At 45.8% G+C, this 21,157-nt stretch overlaps 1 protein-coding gene and 1 long non-coding RNA gene across 3 annotated transcripts in view; one reads left to right on the top strand and one right to left on the bottom strand.

The window, feature by feature from the left end:
* The window catches only part of LOC113593394 (uncharacterized), an 88,361-nt gene that overhangs the window by 54,133 nt on the left and 13,071 nt on the right, over positions 1-21,157 (top strand). The gene's annotated exons all lie outside the window — the stretch shown is intronic.
* LOC106987705 (carcinoembryonic antigen-related cell adhesion molecule 1-like) lies at positions 3,303-20,129 on the bottom strand. 2 transcript variants are annotated; one of them, XM_015086002.3, is made up of 9 exons: positions 19,936-20,129; positions 18,741-19,100; positions 14,825-15,103; positions 13,948-14,202; positions 12,455-12,733; positions 8,028-8,154; positions 7,258-7,310; positions 6,508-6,539; positions 3,303-5,205 (listed from the first exon to the last, which is right to left on the bottom strand). In XM_015086002.3, exons 1-9 carry the CDS (start codon positions 19,997-19,999, stop codon positions 5,086-5,088), a joined length of 1,569 nt encoding a protein of 522 aa, XP_014941488.2. In that variant the 5' UTR covers positions 20,000-20,129; the 3' UTR covers positions 3,303-5,085. The 2 variants fall into 2 exon arrangements, with proteins under 2 accessions (XP_014941488.2, XP_014941489.2); XM_015086003.3 differs by lacking the exon at positions 7,258-7,310 and having other exon boundaries at positions 5,067-5,205.

Genomic DNA, 21,157 nt, shown 5'->3' with positions numbered 1-21,157 from the left:
TAGTCCTAACAGTTTATTTTTGCTTTTGTTTCCCTTGCCTCAAGGAGGCAGATCCAGAAGAATATTGCTAATGCTAATATCCAACAGATTACTGGCTATGTTTTCTTTTAGGAGTTTTAGGGTTTCAGGTATTAAGTTTAGGTCTTTAATGCATTTTGAGTTTTTTGTGTATGGTGTAGGAAAGTGGTCCAGTTTCATTCTTTTGTATGTAGCTGTCCAGTTTTCCCAGCACTATTTATTGAAGAGACTGTCTTTTCCCCATTTTGTCTCCTTTGTTGTGGATTAATTGACCATATAAACATGGGTTTATTTCTGGGTTCTTTATTACGTCCCGTTTATCTGTGTGTCTATTTTTGTGCATGTAGCATATTGTTTTAATTACCGTAGATTTGTAGTATTGTTTGAAATCATGATACTTCCAGCTTTGTTCTTTTTTCTCAAGATTGCTTTGGCTATTTGGGGTATTTTGTGGTTCCATACACATTTTAGAATTATGTATTCTAGTTCTATGGAAAATACTATTGGTATTTTGATAGGGATTGCATTGAATCTGTAGATTGCTTTGAGCAGTATAGACATTTTAATAGTATTAATTCTTCCAATTCACGAACGTGGTATATATCTTTCCAATTATGTGTGTCTTCAATTTCTTTCATCAGTGTCTTAAAGTTTTCAGAGTACAGGTCTTTCACCTCCTTTGTTAAATTTATTCCTAGGTATTTTATTCCTTTTGATGCCATTGTAAATAGGATTATTTTCTTAATTTCTCTTTTTGCTACTTTGTTATTATTATAATGAAATGCAATAGATATCTGTATATTAATTTTATATCTTGCAGCTAACATTTATTGTTTGCCTACTGTCTTCTAAGCATTTTACACATGTACTAACTCATTGACTCCTGACAATAGCCCTGTGAAGTATGTATTGTTATAATCCCTGTTTTATGGGTAAAGAGTCTGAGGCACAGAGACATTACAAGTAGCTTGACCGATGTCTCAGAGTAGGCCCTCAGGAGCAGGACCTCCAGGTGGTCTGGCTCCAGAATATGTGCTCCTAAGTAACCTGGTCATCCAAAGAGTACGCAGGAATTCTGCTGCTTCACATTTGCATGCCTTTGTACCACTTGTTTGCCCTTTTGCCTCTAATACTTTTTCTAAAAGACTCTGGTCAAGCAGAGGATGCTCCTTTGACATCTTCTCTGATTTCTGTTGCCTATCTCAGGGGGGCAGTCACTTTCCTTGGAGTTTGAATAGCACTCTGTCAAATTTTGTTAAACTACACAGTAGTGTATTTGTTGGAATATCTGATTCCTTGTGTTATGAGCTTCTGGAGAGCAGGGACTTTTTTTTAATGGAAAATTTCAAATAGTTGCAAAAATAAAGCTAATAATAAAATGTATCTACATGTACTCATTGTGCAGCTCCAGCAATTATTTCATGGCCAGTATTGTTTCATTTATACTCCCCTCCTCAAACTGGGATATTTTGAAGCAAATTTCAGACATCAAATAATTTTATTAAGATTTCAATTATATTACTAAAATATAAGGTATCTTTACAAAAAACATAACCACGATACCATTATTGCACTAAAAATGAGTACTCCTTCAATATCATAAAATATTCACTGTTCAGATTTCTGTAATTATCTCCTAATTTTCTCTCTCCCTTTCCTTCTCTTTCCTTCTGCTGTTTTTGTTCCTTTATTTCTTCCTTTGCCCACCCCCCCCCTTTTTTTAAAGCAGAGTTGTTTGAATAAAAATCCAAATAAGGGCTTTAGTGTTTAATCTCCGTGTTCTCATTAGCACCTGGCTTAGTGCTTGACATATAGTAAATCCTCAATAAATGTTTACTGACAGAATGACTCATCAGAAATCTATGCACATAAGTAGAATTCGTGTAACCTTACTGCCATAGTTGGTTGGTTTCTTGGGGTGGCTTTCGGTTTCTGGTCCCCTTAGTTAGGGACTGACTCAGACGCTTGCTGCTGTCAGTGCTTGTGAATGTTACTAAAGGTGTGAGGACAATCAGTGTATCTGTGACTCAGACATCTACAGGCTAGAAGGAAATGGGCCAGACTTTCTTGTCTGTTTTTTGTTCTTAGTCTCTTGGTATCTCACTTTGAGTTTGGACGGACCATGTTTGGCTTTTTTGCTATTTCTTCAGAACAGGGATCCTGAAGGAGCTCCTCAAGAGAATGAACAGAGCTCACATGGTCTGGGTTGTTCAGGGTCATGGGAATGGAGCGAACAAGGTATGGAGAGGTGTTAAAGAATCATCAGGCTTTGATGATGTATCGAATCTGGGAAATAAAAGAGCAAGGTCTGAGGAAATAGGGGTGGCGCAGAGAGAGGTGAGTGAGCTGTGGGGTTGGGAGGGGGAGACCCGGTTTAAATGAGGGGGAATTTCATAAGGAGTTTGGATGTTAGTGTCATGAGATCTGGGAAACAGCCCTCTCTAGTAGGGGCTAGAGAGACAGATGCAGGAGCCATCTCTGGAGAGGTCCTCGAGGCTGTGGAAGAGGGTGGTGTGGAGGTGGACAGTTGGCGTCCCACTACTAGATCTGGTGTGGGGTGCAACGCACGGGTGGGGGGTGGGAGGAAGAGAATGCCCAAGAAGGAAAAGTTGTCTGTGATGCCTTAGGTGTTGTAGAAAAGTGGGTCTTAGACATTGTAGAAGTGAACAATGTGAGGACAGTGAAAAGTTGTCCAAGGATGGACACTGACTTCATGCTGCCTCTAGAGGTCTTGGGTGCAGAGGGGCCAGGAGAAACCAGATGATGAGGAAAGGGGAGTGCAGCACATGTTTCCATGGCTTGGAAGTGAAGGAAATGAGATAATAGGCTAACACTTAGTGGGATTAGTAAATGAAGGGTATTCAGGTTAGGAGAGTTCTGACCTCCCAAGGGGGCAGAAAGAAGGAACTAGGGGCTCTGGAGGTGCCTGTGTGCCTGGGCCTGTGGAGACTCTGTGAGTAAAAGCTGTATTCAGCTGCTTCTGATTCACCGGAGACACCTGTGCAGGAAGTGTTACTTGTCCCTAATAAAGAGGCCGGGAGATCTTTGACTCCTGAAATCATCTTCTTACCCAGAAGAAAATAGGCAGTTTCTTCTAGGAAGGTTGAAGCTATGGCCTGTTGTTTCTAGATAGACTCACTTTGTTAGCAGGCATGCAAATGACGTGAGCTAATTTTCTGATCACTAGATCAAATATCTATAGACTTGGGCTTGCTCTGACTCAGCAATTTCTCTTTCTTCCTCCTGTAAAGAAGATATTATCTCAAGTAGTATCAACGGCAGCATGTTTTTGTCTAATTTATAATTTTTATTATAAATATAGAGCAAGTTTCACAAATAATTCAGAAGTGGCCCTAGCCAGGCAAAATTAAATAACACAGAGTAGCATAGATGAGGGGAAGTATAAATAGACTATGTGAGGGTTAGAAAACCCTTGAAAGAGGTACCTGAGTACAGAGAATTCCCAACTAGCCCCCTTTGAGGGGCATCTTAGACACAGCATGACATCAAGTAATCAATACAGAATAAAAGCCTTTTCTCAACAGCCCCAAAGAGACTCCCGTCTGCTTAGAGGGAGGCTGGATGGGAAGTGCATTGACTCTCCTCCGGCTCTTCTTTTCTGTTCTGCACACTGGGACTTGACCCCATGGGAGAAAACATCTCAGAGGCTGTTCAAGAAGCCTCTGGCCCAGTTATCACCCTCCCGTCCTAACCTCTCACAGCCCGGGTTCCCAGGAGCATCAGCACAAGTGCAGCTTTCCAGGGTGTAAACAATGCCAGCAGGGGCTTGAGTGTGTTCCCTTCAGGGCATCCCCACTTGTCAAGGACCAAACGCACCTTAGCAGAGGCTGGGTCTCCTGAGAAAGTGAGTGGGACAGACACCACGCACAGCAGAGACCCCCGTGGAATGGAATGGTGGTTGAAGACTGGCCTGAGATGCTGGGAAACTGAGTTAGACCCATCTAGCCACAAAAGAGGCCACAAAAGAGCCCCAGACATAAATGCCTTGAGCAACTCCTGGCCAAGGGGACTTGTGGGTTTGGCGGCTTCTTTCCCCTAAGGCAGGCAGATTGGCTTATATAGATAAGCTAAGTAAAAATAGCCCCTTTCACATAAACTAGCAGATGCAAAAACTAAAATGGCAGAATGTCTCAGAGAAAAGGGGAAAAAAAAACCCAATATGCCAAATTGGGCATTCTTTAACAATTATTTAAATAATCTCTGAAGGGTGGCTCCTCTGACTCCTCTCCCAAATTCCCAGCTGATTGTCTGTTAAGAGGCGAATGTTCTCTGAAGCTATAAGCCCCCCTTCTGTGAATATTTCCTTGAATAAAGCCCATAAAGTTGTGAAACATATTGCATTTGTGGGGCATTTTCATTAGGAATCGCCTGTGGACCTTGGCAAATAATTTCCCTAATTGCTTCCAGTGGGTTCTCTGAAAACAGGCTTGCCAAATGGCTTTGGTGGCATTCTAGTCAAGCAGCAAGGTGTTTAGGCCCTGGTAGACAACTCTGATAGTAGACAAAGGTGGAGAATTTGCCAGTTCAGCATTGGTTATATATTCGTTTGCCCGTGTATGGTGGGTTCACACTGGGCTTTGGGGAGATAGAAGCTTTTACTTTTACTTCTTTCCTCTCTTCTTTTCTGGCACATGCATTTCAGTGGATCAGGACATAATTCACAAGGTTACGGCAAATTCAAGTTAGACTCCAATAGGACAGGACTGGGGTGGGAAGGAATGACTGTGCCCTGAATAAGTAAGTTTAAAACAAGTTTAGGTCAGGAAAACTTGGGAGGGGCAAAAGTTCTGGCAACCGCCCAAGATCTGCTTTGCCAAATTTCAGTGACTGGGAAGGCTGGGTTTCCTAGGAATCCCGGATGTACCTTTTCGTCTATTGACACTGAAGGGAGGGGCTGTAACCAGGCAGCCTGCAGGTGCCTCAGTTAGGGAGTGAAGTGGGGAAAGAGGCTTCGTCCCCTTTTCCCTGAGGGGAAAAGGGTCTCCTAGTGATGGGGATGAGGAGCTTGGGAAGGAGTCAGCAGCGCAGAGAGCAGGACAGAAGGTATTACTTCTTTTGGACTTCTGAATACACTGTTTCTGTGGCTGTTAGGGGTGGGGAGGCTGACGCTGATTTCTTTGGTGCCTGGACATTGAAGTTCAGGGAAGAATATGCAACTTCATCAGTCTGAAAGGCATGAACAGTGTGGTCAGTTCAATCAGTGTCATAGGTCAGGCTCTCACCTTGTGTCGTGTGATTGAGCACCACGTGCTATCACCACTTTGAAACCTTTAGTTTTGGAGAAGGGCTTTTATTACCCATTACTACTCTGCTTGCTAACATCCTGTGGAGTGATCATTAGAAGAGGTAGATTATAATATTCATAGTGAGATGCGATGATACAGCAAAGAGAATGGACAAGCTACAAATGCATAAAAGGATATGGATGAATCTCACAAAACAATTTGAATGAAAGAAGCTAGACACATACAAGGATATACTGTGTTGTTCATTATGTAAGAGCATAAACAGACAAAAGTAATCCCGTGCACTGGAAGTGAGGATAGTGGTTACTTTCTGGAAGAAGTCCAGAGCTGGAGGGTGTTTGGGGGGGTAGGGATGGTTTGTTTCTTGATCTGGGTGCTGCTTGTGTTCAACTCATGAAAATTTACACATGGTTAAAATGCATTTTATGATTTAAGCACCTTTTGATATATGTGTATATTCTACTGAAGGGTTAAGATGAGAAAAATGTGGTAAAATTATTATAAAGTAAAGAACCAAGGCCTCAGACCCACCAGAATGGACACTGTACTTTGTTGGTAAGAGCAGGGTCAGTGGAGGTAGAGGAGGGAGAACGGCTTAGTGACTTATGCTGGGCATTGTGCTGGGTGCTTTCCATTTGCCATCTCATTTAATTCCTTCAACTTCTCTTTGAAGTAGGCAGCATGCCCATTTTACAGATGACAAAGCCAAGGCTCAAAGAGCTTAAGTTACTTGTCCAAGGTCACAGAGTTACTGAGAGTCAGAGCCAGGATTTAAACAGAGGATGAGGTTAATTCCAAAGTCCACGTTCTGGCAATGAGGTAGACTCAAGGGAATAATTAACCAGTACTCCTTTGTTTGTTACCGTTTTGAGGAATTTTGACCCAAACTTGATCTCACATTTGTGTTTTCAAGAATAACCCATTCTAGGGGCACCTGGGTAGCTCATTCGTTTAAGTGTCCGACTCTTGATTTTGAGTCAGGTCATGATCTCACGTCACGGGTTCGTCAGGCTCTATGCTGACAGCGAGGAGCCTGTTTAGGATTTTCTCTCTCTGCCTCTGTCTTTGCTCCTTCCTTACTTGTGCAGGCAAGTGCACGCACGTGCACACACACTCTGTCTCTCTCTCTCTCTTAAAAATAAATGAACATTACAAAAAATAACCTATCCTACACAGAGATATTTCCATGAGAAAATGAGCCAGTGAAACTGGCTGTGCTTACCTTGTTATGCACATTGTCAGAGTGGTCCTGACCTGGGGAAGCAAAGGAAGAGTTATCAATCCATGAAAATGCAAAGCTGATTTATGGCCTTGGAACAGGGGTTGGAAGGTGGAGATGTGTGTGGGTTTCCTAAGCTCTCATGATTTCTAGCTGAAGGAGCTGGCAGGTGGGAGCAGGGTAGGGTAAGGAGGTAGCCTATGATGGCTTGAGGAATTCACTTCCTCAGTATCTGTGGTCCACACCCAGGGCATTAGTACCAGAGGGGGGGCAAGAGTAGAGCCCGGAAGGCCTTAGTCCACTTCTGAAAATTTCTTCCAGTTCACAAGGCCTTGATTTTTTGCCCAGATGTATTTCTCAGCAACAAGCTTCAGTGGCAAGGAGGGACGTCGAGGCCCACAGTACCCAGAGCACCACAAGACAGGGAGAGTCTCACCAAAGGAGAATGCCCACATCCATCATAGAGGCAGGAGGGGGAGGACTATGGGTGAGGAAATGGCTCCTGGAAACATGTCCATCTTATGCAGGCCTGCCTGGCCCGGGTGGAGTGAGCGTCTCTCCCAGGGCTGTGTCTCAGGGGAATCTTTTGTGGCTAGAAGGGTATGAGGACCTATGCCAACCTAAGGTTGGGAAATGGAAATCCCTTCTAAAAATTCAGAAGGTACTGAGTAGTTCGGGAATCCAGGATTCACTGATGGGGCGGGGCACGTGGTGGAACATGTCAGGTCTCACTGGGTGAGTGGCTTTACTTACTGTGGTTGGAGGCTGAGGGTTTGTGCTCTGTGAGATCACGCAGGTCACTTGTCCTAAATAAATATCAGACAGTGTGACTGCTATTCCCAAGCATAGGATCTTTGCTCCTTGAATTAGGAAGGACATCATCAGCAGGTAACTCCTTGGGGCTCCTCAGTGTTCATTTATACCTGGATTATACTGCCTTCCCTCTTAGGGCCTCTTTCTTGTGTACCCACGGTCTCCTCTAGGCTTTACTCCTGTCCTGTTTGCTGGATGTCCACATTTAGGTCCATTCTTTATCAACTGCATATGAGCCTACCTGTACGCTGACACCTTTCCTCTTTTGTAGGTAGATGCTGTTTTCTGTCTCATTTCACTTATTGCCCAAAGAGGCCTTTGGCTGTTTGTACCTCTTCTTAGCTTGTCCTCCTGTCCTATCCCTCCCTCCTACTACTGTCAACAGAGCATGTGACTCCCGTTCTCCTGTTCCTCCTTTCATTTTCTCATTTGTTTCCTTCTTGGGCCTTGGCTTCCCTGACTGGGAGACAGAAGTATAATGGGATCTGCCCCCTCTAAACAAGATGGGGATGGGAATTACCATGTCCGAGAGAGAGTGGGGTGCAGGAAGCATGGAGAAGAGATCCACAGGAATTAGTGCCCAGAAGCAGGGGTTTAGAAAGGAGGAGGAGTAGATCCAGGCCCAGAGACAGAGGTGAAGTCTCCTTCCCTCTCCCAAGCATGGCAGTTAGCCTTGGAGAAAACAGAACAATGGGGAAGGGCCATCATACCCGCCAGACTTTCTGTTACACAGAAAGTACAGCAGGGCTGCTATGAGAGCAACCCCGGCCAGGACTCCGATCACGATGCCGGCAATAGCCCCAGCGGAGAGGCCAGAACTTTGTTGTGTGAAATCATCTGTCAGGGAAAGAAGAGAGAAGAATGAATGAGGGTGACATTATTTGACAGTGGGGGTCCCCCAGGGGACAACTCTTAACATGTAGTGGTCTCCACTCGTTCCTTCAAGGAATACATTTTCTGTGGGAAGTTTGCTGTGAGGTGATTAGCTGACTTCATCTGTCATTTTTTTCCCTCTCACTGTATTCTAGGCTGGTGATGAGGCTTGCCTCAATTCCATCCTGGCCTTTCTGCACTCAGATATTGTGAAGGCTTTGGGAATGTGAGAAAGATTGATTGCTATTTTTGTATAACTTCCCATCTTTTCATGGTCGCACATTTTTCTGTGTTCAGGTGTGGCACCAGACTCCACCCACTCCTGCTTACTTTCCCTCACAGGCATGTTTCCCCAATAAATAAGTAAATATTTTTCTCAATAAATATAAATAAATAAGTAATCCCACTTTAGCTGCATCTCAGGGGATAAAAACTAACATAACAGGCTTGAAACTTTGCACTCAACTCCTTTTTTTCCTTTTCCATGTTCAGTCAGTAACTATGTCCCAGTGGCTTTTTTGCATAATGCTTTCCATACCCATATATAGTACTGTTCACATCTGTTTCTTCTTTTTTATTTCTGTTGTCCTTACCAGTCAACTCAAGCCTGTATATAAATGTTAGCTACTGTTATGGGGTACTTACTATGTGCTAGGCTCTGTGGTAAGTACTTTACTATTGACTCATTTGATTCATATAATAACCCTTTAAGATAGACACTATTTCCATTTTGCAGATTAAAAACATTGAGGCTGAGAGTAGTGAATAATTTATCCAAAGTCATATGGCCAGTAAAAGATGGATCTGGGATTTGACTTTAGGACTACCTGACTTTGTAGAAGCTAATGATAATAGTAGTAATAATGGCAGCTAACACTTATGGAACATTTCCTCTGGGCATAGCATTTTTGCTAAGGGTTTAATTGTTACATTAAATCTTTAAAACAATACCATGAAGCAAGTACTCTTATTACCACTTTCAGTTGAGGAATATTAGGCTCAGAGAAATTAAGAATCTTGTGCAAGAAATTTGTAATTGCAAATACTTACATTAAAAAAAGAAGACCTCAAATCAATAACCTAACTGTACAGTGTAAGAAACTGGAAAAAGAAAAACAAACTAAACCCAAAGCTAGCAGAAGGAAGGGAATAATAAGGATTAGAATGAGGAAAATAAAATAGTAGAAAAACAATAGAGAGAATCTATGAAACCAAAAATTGTTTCTTCAAAAAAGATTAACAAAATTGACAAGCCTTTAACTAGATTGACTTTAAAAGAAAAAGAAGATTTAAATTACTAAAATCAGAATTGAAAGTTGGGGGGAGAAAAGAAAGTGCGGGAAATTACTGTCAATTTTATAGAAATAATAAGTATTATAAAATAATAAATATTATAGGTACTATGAATAATTGTATGCCAACAAATTAGATAACCTGGATGAAATGGACAAATTCCTGGAAACACAAAATTGACCAAGATAGAATCATGAAGAAATAGAAGGTCTGAATAGATCTATAACTAGTAAGGAGATTGAATTAGTAAAAGCATTCAGCCAAAGATGTTGACATCTTTTCATGATAAAAACCCTCAAACTAGGAATAGAAGGAAACTTTCTCAATATGGTAACGGCCACATATGAAAAACCTACAGCCAACATCTTCCTCAATGGTGAAAGACATTGAGTAAGATGTTTTTCCTCTAAGATTAGGAACAAGACAGGGATGCCTGCTTTTGTCACTTTTATCCAAAATAGCATTGAAAGTCCTAGCCAGAGCAATAGTTAGGCAAAAAAAAAAAAAAAAAAAAAAAAAAGTGTCCAAATTGGAAAGAAATAAAATGATCTTTGTTCACAGAGGACATGAACATAGAAAACACTAAAGATTCCACAAAAAAAAGCTGTTATAACTAATAAATACAGCAAAGTTGCAAGATACTAAATCAACACACAAAAATCAGTTGTATTCCTATATACTAACAATGAATAATCCAAAAAGGATATTAAGATAATTCTATTTACCACAGCATCGAAAAGAATAAAATACTAGGAATTAATTTAACCAAGGAGGTGAGAGACTCATACACTGAAAAACTACAAAACATTGCTGAAAGAAATTAGAGACATAAATAAATGGAAAGACATTTCATGTTCATGGATTGGAAGACTTAATATTATTAAGATGACAGTACTACTCAAAGTGACTACAGATTCAATGCAATCCTGATAAAAAAAATCCCAGTGACATTTTTTTTGCATAAATAGAAAAATCTATCCTAAAATTCATACGGAATTTCAAAGGACCCCAAATATCCAAAACAATCTTGAGAAAGAACAAAGATGGAGGACTCATATTTCCCAATTTTCAAGTTACCACAAAGCTTACAAAGCTACAGTAATAAAAACAGTGTGGTACTAGCATAAAGACAAACAAATAGACCAATAATACAGAATAGAAATTTTAGAGATAAACCCTTATACACATGGTCACAGGATTTTTGACAGGAGTGCCAAGACCATTCAATGGAGAAAAGACAGACTTTTCAGCAAATGGGTGTTGGGAAAACTAGATGTCCATGCAAAAGAATTGAACCCCAACTTAATATCATATATGAAAAATTAACTCAAAGACCTAAATGTAAGAGTTAGAACTATAAAAACTCTTAGAAGAAAACACAGGGTGAAAGCTTCATGACTCTGGATTTGGCAATGACATCTTGGATATGACACTAAAAGCACAGGCCACAAAAGAAAAAATAAGTGAACTGGACTTCAATTAAAATTAAAACCTTTTATGTATCAAAGGACACTATCAACAAAGTGAAAAGACAACCCCCTGAGTGGGGGAAGATATTTATAAATCATATAGGCCATAAGGGGTTAATATCCATAATAGAGAACTACAACTCAATAACAACAAAAAACCTACTCAAAAAATGGGCAGAGGATGGGGCACCTGGGTGGCTCAGTTGGTTGAGTGTCTGACTTCAGCTCAGGTCATGATCTTGTGGTTCATGAGCTCAAGCCCCATATCAGGCTCACTGCTGTCAGCCTGTCAGTGTAAAGCCTCCTTCAGATCCTCTGTCCCCCTCTCTACCCCCCGCCCCCACTCGCGCTCTCCCCAAAAATAAATAAATATTTAAAAAATGGTCAGAGGACTTGAACAGACATTTCTCCAAAGAAGACAGCCAGATAGACAACAGGCACATGAAAAGATGCTCAACATCACTCATCATGAGGGAAATACATATCAAAACCACAATGAGATACCACCTCATGCCCATTAGAATGGCTATTATTTAAAACAAAACAAAACAAAACAGAAAACAAGTGTTGACAAGGTGTGTAGAAACTGGAACTTCTTTGCATTCTTTGTGAAATGGTGCAGTCACTGTGGAAAATGGAATGGCAGTTCATAAAAAAATTGAACAAGGAATTACCATTTGATCCAGCACCTCCACTTCTGGGTATATATGCCAAAGAAATGAAAGCAGGGATTCGAACAGATATTTGTATACCCATGTTCATAGAAGCATTATTTATAACAGCCAAAAAGTGGAAAAATGCAAAAGTTCACAGGCAGATAAATCATAGACAAAATGTGCTACATACATACAAGGGAATATTATTCAGCCTTAAAGAAGGAAAGAAATTCTGATATATGCTATAAAACGGATGAACCCTGAAGACATTATGCTAAGTGAAAAAAGCCAGACACACAAAAAACAAATATTGTTATGATTACATTTATACAAGGTACTTAGAATAGTCGTATTCATAGAGACAGAAAGTAGGATATAGTGGTTACTGGGGTTAAGGTCAGGCATGGGACATTATTGTTTAATGGGAACAGTTTTCACATGGGAAGATAAACAGTTTTGGAAATGGGTAGTAGTAATGGTTGTACAATATGAATGTCCTAATGCCACTGAACTGTATGCTTAAAATTGTTAAATGGTAAACCTTACGTATATTTTGCCACACACACACACACACACACACACACAAATGGTAACAGAGGGGAAGAAAGAATCTTGTGCAAGGTCACAAGAGTAAATGCCAGACCCAGGATAAGAAACTAAGTATATTTGATTCAGACACTTAGCTTTTAACCACTTTGCCATTCTGTTTACTGAAATGGTCTCTTGATTGCTATTCTGCCCCCTGTGACTTCTATCCATTTTGCACATCATTGGTGAGGATTCTTCCCAGGAAGATGGAACACGGTGTTACTTACATTCACCTTACGGATGTAAGGTGTCACTTACATTCCACATTCAGCTTGACGAGGTCACTTTTGCTGGAACTGACTGGGTTGGAGACCTCACACTGATAATCCCCGGCATCTTCCCTCCTGACAGGGTCTATGGTGAGGGTGCTGTTGTCTGGGGACAGCTTCATCCTCTCCGTGAGCTTTAGACTCTGGTTATTGAAGAACCACCAGATGGAGACTCCTGTGTTATTTGTAGAGCAGGTCAGGACCACAGAGTCCTTATGTTCTGTGGCTGTGGTGTTGCTGATGTTGATGGAGGGCTGGGACACTGGCTCTGTGGAGAAACAGAGGAGGTGACAGAATGAGAGGGGGCCTGGGGCCATGCTCCTTCTTCCAAGATCTCGGCCACTCCGAGGGCCCCACTGGGCTCTGTAAAGGTGCCCCAGAGGATGGCCCTGATGTCTGCAGAAGAATGAGTGTCTTTGTTCAGGTGGTGATCTATAAGGAGGGGGCTGTGCCTCCCCGTCTGACCTTCAGGTCCCCCTCTGGCCCTCAGTCATCTGTCTGGTCTGCCTGGACATCAGCACCTCACACCTCTTAGCCCATGTCCAGCATCCCCATCAGCAGGTGGAATTTTTTACCCAGTGGCTTTTGTGTGACCCTTTCTAGAGTTTTCTGAAAAGATCAGGCACCTTTTTTAGTATGGGAGCTTTACATAGAAAGGGAAGATATTTCCCTTTTGTTAAATAATTAATTAGAAAATGAGAACAGCCTAGCCAGTCTTTGTGAGCTTAGGACCTGGAAAAGTTCCAACCTAAAGGATTTCTCAGTCTGAATAAGATTTTTACTTCCTGGCCTGTGGGTTGAATATTACAGGGAGGAGACGTTTAGAGTAATGGTTACATTTTAACAAAAGGCTGGTACTCTTAGCTGTATGTATAAAGATCTACTTTTGCACTGTTCCTTCTGTCCCGTGGAGGGACTTCATCCACCTACTTTTCAATTATGCACCATTATTCACTGTCCTCCTTTGGTGTATCATACGTGCTGGTGTCACCCAGTGTTATGTAGCTGGTAGACTTCAGAACCAGGACACAGACCAGAGGCGTCTGCACCAAGGCTCGCTCTGTCTCATTTCCCTGCAGCCTCACCTGAGGGAGGTTCTGGAGCAATTGGTGGCACAGTTTGGCCAGACTGCAGAGAGGCTTCTCATGTACCTACCTTCTCCTGTCCCACCACAGATGACATTACAGCAGAGTCAGTCATTGGACGAGCCAGTAGCAAAAAGAACCCTCCTTCTCCCTCTGGAAAGCCCCCTCCACTACATGGGGCTGAGAGAACCCTATTCCCACATACCAAGCTGGACTCAAAATCTGCCATGAGAAACCAGAGAGCAAGGGGAGGAAGCATCTGCAGACGTGATGGGAGAGTTCAGGGACAGATCTGTGTCGCAAGCAAATGCAAATTAACTTCTTCTAGGCTCTTTTCTGAAAACCAGACAGATCTCCACCACAGTGCTTGATGCAAATGCTCCAGGGATCCACTTACCAGAGACTGTGATAGTCTTGACTGTGGTCTTACTGAGGCGAGTGCCAGGGTTATAGGCGAGGCAGGTATAGGATCCACTATCATTCACAGTGATGTTAGGGATAAAGAGCTCCTGTGAGGATGGCTGGGGGCTCCCATTGATAAGCCAAGAATACTGTGCAGGTGGGTTAGAGGCTGAGTGGCAGGAGAGACTGAGGTTTGCCCCTGGACGGTAATAGGAGTCTGAGGGGAAAATGGTGGGGGCATCCGGGCCATCTGGAGCAAACAGAATAAAGCCACACGTGATGTAATCCAAGGGAAGGGGAAGATCCTCGTCTGTATAATGTCCACAGTATCCCTCTGAGCTAGGTCTTAACCCTGTTTTAGAAAGTCCCAACCAGGGCACCTGGGTGGCTCAGTCAGTTAAGCATCCTACTCTTGGTTTCAGCTCAGGTCATGATCTCATGGTTTGTGGGATGGAGCCCCATGTCAGGGCTCCGTGCTGTTAGGGTGGGGCCTGCTTGGGATTCTCTCTCCTTCTCCCTCTGACCCTACCTCACTAATGCTCATGTACTCTCTCTCAAAATAAATAAAAATTTAAAAATAAATAAATAGTCCCAACCATAAGCCCCCTGTGTTCACTGAGCCTGAGTCTGAGATATTAACTTGTTTCCCCCTCATAGGCTATCGACCCTCCCAGGGAGGAGCAGCCTGTTCCCTCCTAGTCTTGGCTTAGGCTGGGCCTTCCCAGGTTTGCCTGAGATAAGAAGCCATAGCCAGCCTGGGTGTCTAGGTGAGAGTCAGGTACTCAGACCCCAGAAGGACAGATGTGGCCTGACCTCTGGCAGCGTGGATTTGGGCTGGCAGCCTGGGCCATGTAGGAATACAAGTTACTCACAGAGAACATTCAGGGTGAATGGGTCACTATGACCGGCACTGACTGGGTTCCAGGTTTCACACTCATAAGGTCCTGTGTCATTCCTTGTGACACCATGTAAAGTGAGAGTCCTGTTGTCCAGGGACAGCTCCAGCCTGGCGCTGTCCGGGAGGCTCTTACTGTTTACTGACCACAGGTAGCTTGTGTTCTGAGTCTGAGGTTCACACGTTAATACTACAGAATCCACGTTCTCCACGGGGTCCGAGTTGTTGCTTGTGATGTTGGGTTTGGGTAACTCCGCTGTGTAGACAACAGAGAGAACATTGCCCTGTGTGGTACCTGTGATTCCTCCAAAGGCATCTTCAATCAGAGCTGCCTTCTCTCATCTGTCTGCCAACACGAGTCTTTAGGAATAAAGCAGATCTGTGTATCTCAAGACAAATGCAAGAAGATGTGAGGGCTCAGAGAACATAGGGCCCCTGCTCTCTGTCTGAGAGCAAGGACAGACTTTCTCAGGGTTTGGTTGTGGAAGACACAGGATAGGGAGTCAGAGACCACCCCAGATCTCTCCTGGTTCTTCCCTAACCAGTGGACTGTCTGACCAACCTCAGAGGCCTCACCTGGAAAGTACAGGTGCTGAGGCCCTTTCTACTGCACAGACCCACACCAACCAACCTACGTGTGTTTTCCACAAGGCCGTGCTTTCCACGGTTATCCTGGAGATGGGTAATTATGGGCCTTCCCAGAATTTGAAACCCTGGAGAACACTGGGCAGCATGGCGTGGAACAGGGTATTTGAGAAGAGTAACACCCAGGGACACCAGGGGCAAGCCTGGAGGTCAGCCCAGTACTCAGGCTGCAGGGCCACAAAGTTAGGCAGTCCTGCTGAAGTGCTCCATGGTGACTGGCATGAGACAGTGACTCCACACAGGGTAGAGCAGAGTCAAGACTAGAAATGACCCAGAAAAGAGTAAGGGGGGACAGGCAGGACCTGGCTGGCTTTGGCAGAGAACTATGTGCTCTGCCCTCAGTCTTTAAAGTCTTTTTTTCCCACTGCAGAGGGCAGTGAGGACCATATTGGTCTTTCCTGAAATATAAGTGGATGTTTTCGAATGCAGAAGGGGTGAATGGTAGGAGATGGTGGGGTGGAGGTGGGGGTATTTGGCCCCATGGACCATTTGTAAACACAGTTATGAGATGGAAAATTGAGACGTTAAATTGTTTTCATATATGAAAATCACTGTTAATACCCGAAAAATCTAAGACCAGTTTCTCTAGGAATATCTATCTAGAGAGCACGTATGTTGTAGACCAAGTTCTGCAGTCAGTCAGGGTCACATCATGATCAAAGGAAGATGTTCTAGTGGGTTCAAAATCAGTGACTCCCTGGGTAGAGAAAGACATGTGAGTCCTGGTAAGACACAGAATTGATCGGGGCACAGTCTGCGGTGTCTCTCTTATATAAAGGGAGGGATGATACGAAATTAGTAGAAATGATATGCGTTACGTTAGTAAATTTAGGAAAGAGGTCCTTGCCACCAATTTCTATGGACAGTCAGGAAAAATGGAAAGAAACCCATACTTGCATGTGGCTTTCTTTTGATCTCAGGAAACATAAGTTTGATCAGATTTATCCAAATTGGGCAGCATCCAAGTGAAAGGGCAGTGACTGGTAGGTCTCACTGTGTGAGAGGGTCCCACCCTACGGCAAAAGTGTCACGTGAGCACCCAGGTGCATGTGAAATAGGCAGGAAACTAGTCAGATGGCACAGGGTCTGGCCAGCCCCACCTGGGAAGAAGCACTGGGAGGAACGGGAGCCTCACCAGGATGAAGATGTGAGTCAGGAGTAAAGAGTGCGAAATGAGCCCATGAGCTGGGGACTGCAGACCTGCCCTTCTGTCTTTGACTTCCTGGTTGAGTCATGTAGAAGAAAGTAGATCAAGGGGTCACACGTCCCTGACATGTGGTGTGTTCCACTTGTTGGCATCATGGAGAGAAAGAGACCTGGGTGAGGGAACGGTGAAAGCTCGTTTCTCCTGGCGACCAGGCTGCTGTTCTGACTGATTTCTGCATCCCTTACTGTTGCCTGGGAGGGTGGGCCTGGCCACAGGTGTTAGCAGAAGAATCCAGGGAAGGCTTAAGAGTAAAGGAAGTTATGCAGATCAGGGGGAGTCCCAGCTGAAAGGAGGAAGAGGAAGAAGATGAGGGACATAGAAGGAACAGAGAACCAGAAATATCCAAGGCTGTGAGCAGTGGGGGTTACAAGTGACTTCAAAGACTCCAGGCACTGAGAGTCCACAGCTGACCCAGGGGCATGACCAGCACATCCCTGCAGACACTCCCATGGCTGAGCAACACCAAAGACTCTTCTCTGGGAGTGGCCCGGGGGGCTGGTGGTCGGAGGGATAGAACATGGGTCTCAGCCCCTAGAGGGACAGGGAATAGAACCTGTCCAGAACCTCCTAGGACTCTGCATCCAGGCTCCAGACTCTGAAGAAACTAATAATCATTCCTTCGTTCCTTCCTTCCTTCCTCCCTCCCTCCCTCCCTCCCTTCCTTCCTGAAACAGCAATGGAGTTCTTGGGCCTGTACCAATTAGGGGTATACAGTAGGAGGAGAAGGCAGAGTCCTTTCCCTCACACTCCAATGGGAGTGACATCAACATAACAGGAAACAAATAAGTGATTCCAAGTCCAAAGTAGGGAGCTGTGGATTGGCCACCTGAGGGGAGGCCTGGGCATTCCCAGCACTGACTCTGATTGTTGATGAAGGTAATTTAGTTCTTGAGTAAAAACAGATTAATTCCTCATTTGCTCTCACTTCCCAGACCAGAAAATCTACTTTGAGCTGTGGATCCCTAAGAAAGGTCTGATCCAATAGCTGGTCTCAGGGTCTACAGATGGCTAATAAGGCCCCCTGGGTGGATAAGTCCAGGCTGTGGCTGCAGACAGACCTCATAGGATTGTGATCTGCCTGCCGCTCATGGTCTGTGTGACTCTGATTCAATGTCTGCATCACCCCATGCCTCAGTTTCCCCTCAATAAAGTCAAGTAAATGGTCTCAGGCTTGCCATGTTGTCTGTAATTAACCTTAAATATTTCACACTTACCTGGCCTAAGGCTTGGTATAGAGGAGCTTCCCAAATAAACATTTATTATTATTTGCCTTCATGAGAGACAGCTCCTGGGCCTGATCCCTGGTGCGGGAGGAGCACCCAGGAGCACCAGGAGCATCTTCTCTCCTCTGTTCCTCCCTGGGGGTGCTGACCTTCCTCTGGAGTCTCCTACAGCTCCAGGGCAGTCAGACAATGGCCTAGGGACCTTGTCTACCTCTGCTCTCCACCCCAACTCTCAGGTGAAAGACCAGGCTCTACCCCTCCCCAGATGTGGCTCTTGGGACTGAGCCCTGGCTGGTGACCAGCTCAGGAACCTCAGGACTCAGGCAGCAGGAAATCATTGCTCCCAGTCAGCCCTGCCAGGAAGCCAAAACCCAACCCTGGCACGGACTCCCCATGATCATTGCAATCAGGAGCCCTGAGACAGGGGTCTGGGCAGGGGCTTTCTGAGCTGAGCTTCTCTATGAGGAACCCAGGAGGCCCCTCAGGCCTGGCCCGGACTGAGCCCTGCAGGGTCTTTCTCAGAGGCATGATCACAGGGAGGAGCCCAAGGGGTTGGACTGAATCAGTCTGCCTCTGCTGAGTTACTCCCGTCAGACTGGTCCTTCTTTTTGCAGTGAATGTCTGCTAGGGGTGGAATCCAGGAAGGAATTCCGATCTTATGAAGTTTGTGTCCACTGTGTGTGTCCTGCACTAAATGCTCAAACCCCACATGGGACACAGTGCAGAAGGGAAGGGAGGCACAGTCCAGGCCCGTCAATCCTGTGTGTACGAAGTAGAATTCACTCCACCCGACATCAGAGGTGACAGGAATTACTCACGATACACACGGAGCTGTCCAGTTAATCTTTCAACTTGAACATTCCTCTTTATGATTTGTAGGGTGTAGTATCCTGTGTCCTCCAGGCTGATGTTCTGGAACAGCAGGGATCCGTTGTGATATAATGTCTCTCTGCCGCTGTGTGCAAATCCTGGGGTAATTTCTTGTGTGTCTGCTGCATATGATACAATTTGCCTATAGGGATCTATAGTTGTCCCTTTGAACCAACCACAGCCTATAAGATTCGCAGGCAGATTGTGGACACGCAGAAGAACGTCCTTCCCTTCGGCAGCATTGGGCGGCACCGATTCAACAGTGACTTGGGCAGTGGTGGGAGGGTTCCAGAAGGTTAGGAGTGAGACTAGGAGGGAAGAGAGAAGACCTGGATCAATATTTGGCCTATGTATTGGGACGGAAAGATGGGGCCCTGGAGACTGAGCAGGTCCTAATCGCTCAGCCTTGGGCCCAGGGGTGAGCGCGCACGCGTGTGTGTGTGTGTGTGTGTGTGTGTGTGTCCTACTGGTCAAGGTCAGCGGCACGACCGCCATGACTTCAGTGCTTCTGAACTTGTGATTTCTTCTGTTTCCAATACTCTCCCTCAGATGTCCGTGGCTCACTCCCTCACTGCCCTCAGGTACCTGCTCACACTCAGGGGGTCCTTGGGAGAGGCCTGCCCACACCGCCTCCTCTAAAGACCCTCTGTCTTCACATTCTGACCTTTCCCTGCTCTGTTCCCTTCATGGCCTGTCAATGCCCGACCTCCCATTCTGTGTCTTTGCTTGTCTGTCTTCCTCCCCAGAGAAGTGTGCTCAGGGAGGGCAGGGACTCTGATCTGTGTTGTGCCCCAGTGGTGGGGCCGGCTGCAAATACCTGTGGATGAATGAATGAGTGTTCCCAGGGCCCAGCATTGATCTGGCAATATCTCAGGTTGGTGGGAGGGGCAGCGTTTAGGGTCCCTGCTTGCTCACATCGTGTCCAAAATTCAACCCTCAGTGATGAGTAACTTGGGATACAGCACGTCGCTCGCTAGCCTCTTCCAGATCATGAGATTTTCCTGTTGCTGAGCCGGGAACTCCCTGTCCTGCCCTGCCCTGCCCTGTTCCCATGTCCCCTCTCGGCGCCCCATCCTCCCCTGGGAGACCGCAGCCAGTCTCTCTCTTCCCTTCACCCTTAACCCAGGGGATCGTCCCTCTCACCTGCCAGCAGGAGCTCCTGCCAGGGAACACGCCCTCCTCGGGGAAGGGCCGAGGGGGGCTCCATGCCGCCTGCTGCCTGCTCTGTCCTTCCCTCTGTGAGGAGAGCTTCGGCTCCAGAAATGCTCAGGAGCACCGCTGTCACGACAAGTTGGCTCTGTGGTCCTTCCTCCCTCTGTGCTGAGCCGCCTCTGGGGGCAGGAGCGCTTGGCCGGGTCACGTGGGCGGGGCGGGGTCTCTGCCAGGTCCCTCCCCTTCCCCTCCCCTCCCCTCCCCTCCCCTCACTCCTGCCCTCCTGGTCTCCTTCCCCTTTCATTTCGTCTACGTTTGGGTTCCCTGGGAACTGCTGAGGCCTCTTCCTCTTCAGCTGGGATTTCCCACCATATGCGAGTGCGCACACAATGCCCTTGTGTGGACAAGCACAAGCCTGTGGCATTGGTGTCCTGGCCGCTCCCCGCAGCTCAGGGTCGGGGCGCACAGTCAGCCCCCTGCAGCCCTCTCTCCTCCCCATGTGGCTTTTCTCTTCAGAGCAGGAGCCCGAGGGGCTACCCCAGGAACTCTCATCACAGGGATGTTACCCCCACCGGGCATCGGAATCACCTGTGGAACTTTCTAAAGATCGCGAATGCCCTGGTGACCCCTAGAAATGCTGCTTCAGCAGATGGCCAGCCAGGCTGAGACCCCAGGATGTGGGAGTGGGGCCACCTCCTTCTTTCCTGCACCCACAGAGGGTCTGCAGATCCTGTAAAATGCACATTCTGACTCAGCAGTGTGGTGTGGACCTGAGAGTCCGCATCTAACAAGCTCTCAGGTGAGGCTGGTTGTCCTGGGCCAGGCACACTTTGAATAGCCAGGCTGACGGGGACCTGGTTCTCTCAGAGGACGAGCCTCCTCCCTACTCCGAGTTGGCCTCTGCTGAGTCCTGGCCTCGAGTCTGTCAGCACCGCACACAGAGCCCCAGAGGCCCCAAACCCAGGGGATTCTTTCCATCTGTATCAGAGAAGCCCAGCGGGGCACCGGGTCCCCCCAGTGTTCTCAAATGCTCTGGGGAAGTTGCATTGACTCCTGGCAGCAAGGTCACAGTAATGCTCTGAGGGTGAGAAGAGGGCAAGCAGGGTGAGGGATGCTTGCCAGATGACTGGTGAGGGACCCACTCTCCATCCCTGGGTGTCCCCAGCCCGGCCTCTGCTTCCAGGGACCGAGACCCGGGACCAAGTGTCTCAGG

This window comes from Acinonyx jubatus, chromosome E2, assembly GCF_027475565.1.
Source record: "Acinonyx jubatus isolate Ajub_Pintada_27869175 chromosome E2, VMU_Ajub_asm_v1.0, whole genome shotgun sequence".
NCBI lineage: Eukaryota > Metazoa > Chordata > Mammalia > Carnivora > Felidae > Acinonyx > Acinonyx jubatus.
This window is presented reverse-complemented; position numbering and strand designations above follow the sequence as displayed.